This window comes from Empidonax traillii, unplaced genomic scaffold, assembly GCF_003031625.1.
Source record: "Empidonax traillii isolate 1590-97213 ecotype Southwest subspecies unplaced genomic scaffold, ASM303162v1 scaffold1137:size187146, whole genome shotgun sequence".
In the NCBI taxonomy this organism is placed as follows: Eukaryota; Metazoa; Chordata; class Aves; order Passeriformes; family Tyrannidae; genus Empidonax; species Empidonax traillii.
Window position 1 is genome coordinate 174334 of NW_020956330.1, and position 3774 is coordinate 178107.

General features: G+C 40.6%; 1 protein-coding gene across 1 annotated transcript in view; it reads right to left on the reverse strand.

Moving 5' to 3' along the window:
- Window positions 1-947: 947 nt before the first annotated feature.
- Window positions 948-3774, reverse strand: part of CRIPT (CXXC repeat containing interactor of PDZ3 domain) — a 6059-nt gene continuing 3232 nt past the window's right edge. The window contains exon 5 of the mRNA XM_027905272.1: window positions 948-1574. Within this exon, the coding sequence (XP_027761073.1) occupies window positions 1510-1574 (65 nt within the window). The 3' untranslated portion in view covers window positions 948-1509. The remainder of the gene's footprint in view (window positions 1575-3774) is intronic.

The following is a 3774-nucleotide window of genomic DNA, read 5'->3' on the forward strand; positions in this document are numbered from 1 at the left end:
CACATAAAGCCTCCTTGGAGGCCAACGAGGGAATAGCTGATCAGCATGTGCCGGGTTTGGCTGGGTAGAGTTAGTTTTCTTTGCAGTGGCTGCTATGGGGCTGTGTTTTGGATCTATGCTGATCACAGGGTGGAAAACATAAAGATGTTTTTGTTACTGCTGAGCAGGGCTTATACAGAGCCAAGGCCTCTCCTGCTGGCAAGGAGACTGGCGGCGGGGGCATGGGAGGTTGGGAGGAGACACAGCTGGGCCAGCTGACCCAAGGGATATTCCAGACCATATAAGTAATGGCCAGTCTTCGCGAATGAAGAACCGGGGAAGGTCTTTACACCTTCCAGCCTGCGCATTGGATTTTTTAGGTGAGACACAGTGTGCGCTGAACTGAGCCCACCCTTTAATCCTGAGGTTCATCTGCCAGGGCCAAGCACGCTTGGACGGTGGCAGCGAGGTCCTCAGGACGTAGATGGATTGCCTTACAGGGCTAACGAGCTCCATCTGCCCGGGGAGTGTCCCTGACCGGGAATCGCACCCGGGTCTCAGCATTGACAGCGCCGCGCCTTAACCACTTGACGACCAGGGGCTCCATATGACATCATGCTCGGTATGTAAAGTGTGGGGAAGAAGGAGGAAGTGGGGCATGTTTGAAATGATGGTGTTTTGTCTTCCCAAGTAACTGTTTCACGTGATGGGGCCCTGCTCTCCTGGAGATGGCTGAACACCTGCCTACTCATGGGAAGTGGTGAATGAATTCCTTGTTTTGCTTTGCTTGTGTGAGTGGCTTTTGCTTTCCCTAATAAACTGTCCTTATATCATGAGTTTTCTAGCTTTTATCCTTCCAACCCTCTCCCCAGCTCTGCTGGTGAGGGAGACAGTGGCTCTGTGGGCTTGGTTGCTGCCTGGGGCTAAACCATGACAATGCCAAAGAAAGAATAAGGAAGGCAACTCAGTAGATTTCAGTAGTTTAACAGTTTGTGATTTAACCAACTGTACTGTAGGCAGAAACAAAATTCAACAGGACAATTGCATTAAGATCTGAAGAGCAAGGATGTAACAGTTTGAGCTGAGAGTAATTATAAATACTTATAGGCATAGAACCAAATGAAGATATTTTAACGAGGTGATACAAGCTCATATTTTATACATCTATGACATATAACTATGAAACAAGCAGAAGACTTGTGATAGCCAAAAGAATAAAAGTGTTAATCTCAAAAATCTCTGTTATGAGGGTAATATAGTTTCGACCTATCCACTAGGATCCTCTCATTCCCTTTGAGCTGTATCAGTTGCTGCAAACCATTGGCTTTCAATATCAGTTAACATTAGTGCTAAAACAAGAATCAAATATTATGTACATTTTTGGGCAAACAATCAGGCTGTCTTTACCTCTTATCTCATTCCAAGAAACTGCATTATCTTCCAGAAAGCAATATTCACAAATTATTTTAGGGAAAAGTTACTGTACAAGGACACAGAAGTTAAAGTTCATAAAAAGACTACTCAATACAATTAGACTGAAGTTTGCTTGTAGTTCTTCGTATCCAAGACCTTCTTGCCACACATTGAGCAGATGCCTATAAGCACATGAAAGTTGTGTCAATTATTTTAAAATCAATGAAGTCTTTCTTCAAAAAACGCATTTGCTATGTTTTTGTAAAGAATATTTTTTTAAAAAAATTGTTCAAATGAGCTCTCATGGACAATCTGTGCATTTTCCCAACAGATACTGCAGAATTAGAAGTAATATTATGACTTCTAATACATATTAGTAGTTGCAGCATATGTGTAACACTGCCACTCAAGAAAATAAGCTCTATTTTGAGAGCATTATGATTCACAAGAGGCCCGAAGCCTCTGCAATATGCTGGAATACTGGAAAAGAGCCAGGAAAGGCTCTGGCATACAGGTAAAATTGGTGTATTTTGTATTTATGTCCTGTAGTCAAACCAAGGCCTGAGATAGACAGAAAGTAGCAGGGCTAAGAAAATGCAGTCATCTACAAACTGACTGCTAAATGCAGGATTAACAGGTGGGGAGCTTCAGGCAACTGAGAAAGTGCTGAAGAATATGGGGTGGGCTGTCTCAATGTTCCCCTCTTCTTCCAAAGCAGAAAGGTGCTGAATCTTTTGTCTGATAGAGCCACACCTCATTTTACACAACTATTCATCGGCAGTCAAAAAATGCCAGGTGGTAACTATTCCCGTTAACTCTCCAAATTGTGTGCTTTCATATATGGGCATCATGCCTGGACACACATCTAGCAGTCCTCTAGGAAAGAGAACAGCAGGGAACGTGCCACATGATATACTTTGGAGAGCAAAATCCAGCCCACAAAACGATCACTTCAGGTCTAAACTGAGGAGTAATTAACTTTAGATTGCCTCCTATGTCAGAGATACGTAACAGCTGAAGCACTAAGCCATATGGCTGCATTTGGTTTCAGAAACATTCCACAAACACGTCTTTGATGGTCAGAGATGGAACCTAAAGTGTTTAGAGAGCTCTGAATTTTATGAAGAAGATGGATACAACTTGAAGGATGCATAAGCAGACAAAGCTGAAATCCTGAAGCCCGCCCAAACCAGCCATCAGTTTAAGAGAGAGCACAAGGTTCTACCATATGGGATTCAGGCAGCCATCTGGTGACCATCTAGCAACTCGAAAAGGCAACCCTCCTACAGCAGGCTGCTAAACCACTGACTCAGTGACACAGCACACATTTATTGAACAATTAATTTCATAAACAAAACTTACTACTGGTTAGCTGTAGCTCTACATCTAAAAATTGCTTTGCCCTACGTCTGACTGTTATATGGATTCCTGGATATTAAATCAAGTGACTGAGTTCATGATGCTTTTTTTTCCCATCCAGGAATTACAGGTTTGAACTTTCGCTTACCTACTCAAAATCACAAGACTAACAAAAGTTTTATTTCTTTAAGGCTCTCCATCAAATTTACTTGAAATAATTTGGTTTTGCCTCTGCAATTTTTGAACAGTTTTTAACAAGACTGGAGTCTTATTATGAATATGGGAGATAGAAAGCTTGCAGTTACAAGCAGAATTTCACACGTAACTTCTAAGGGAAGATTTTATATATTACATACTGCACAGCGCAAAATCTTGCTCGAGGAATGGTGATTATATTCTTCTTTTTCATTTTTCAGTTTCACTTTAAACCAAGCTTGACTTACAGTGCATCAAGTATGTTCACAACTAGACAAGAACCTCCTTTTAGAGAAATGAACCTTTCAATGGCTTATGTTAAGCCACTGAAAGCAAAAGAAGGCACACAGACAATGATTTGTCACAAAAGTATTACTTGTCGTCAGAGGCGCTTTCTAAATTGAGTTATAAAAGAAATTTTAGTTTTTTCTCTTTGTCTTTTATTCCCCAGGAATTCTACTTTTGTTAAACTAGCCTACTGCTTTACCAAGATTAAAAGTTCGTTGTGGAGTGTGGAATGTTTCGTTTTTGGTTTAGGGGTAGTTTTTTGGTTGAGTTTTCATTTTGGAGTTTGTTGTTTTGTTTTGGGGCTTTTTTTGAGAATTTTATACTTAGAATTTTACATTTAGCTACTATAAAAAGGGGAGAAGGGAGCAGAAAACAGACTTCAACAATCAAATGAGTTTTACAAAACCTAATTTTTTTTAACCTGAGAAAAATCAAACTTGCTGGATGACAGTTTCCTATGCAACTGCCAAGATTAGGCTTGGAGTTATTCTTAAAATCTAGTGCTTCTGATACCAGAAACATTTTAGAAGAAGAGAATCA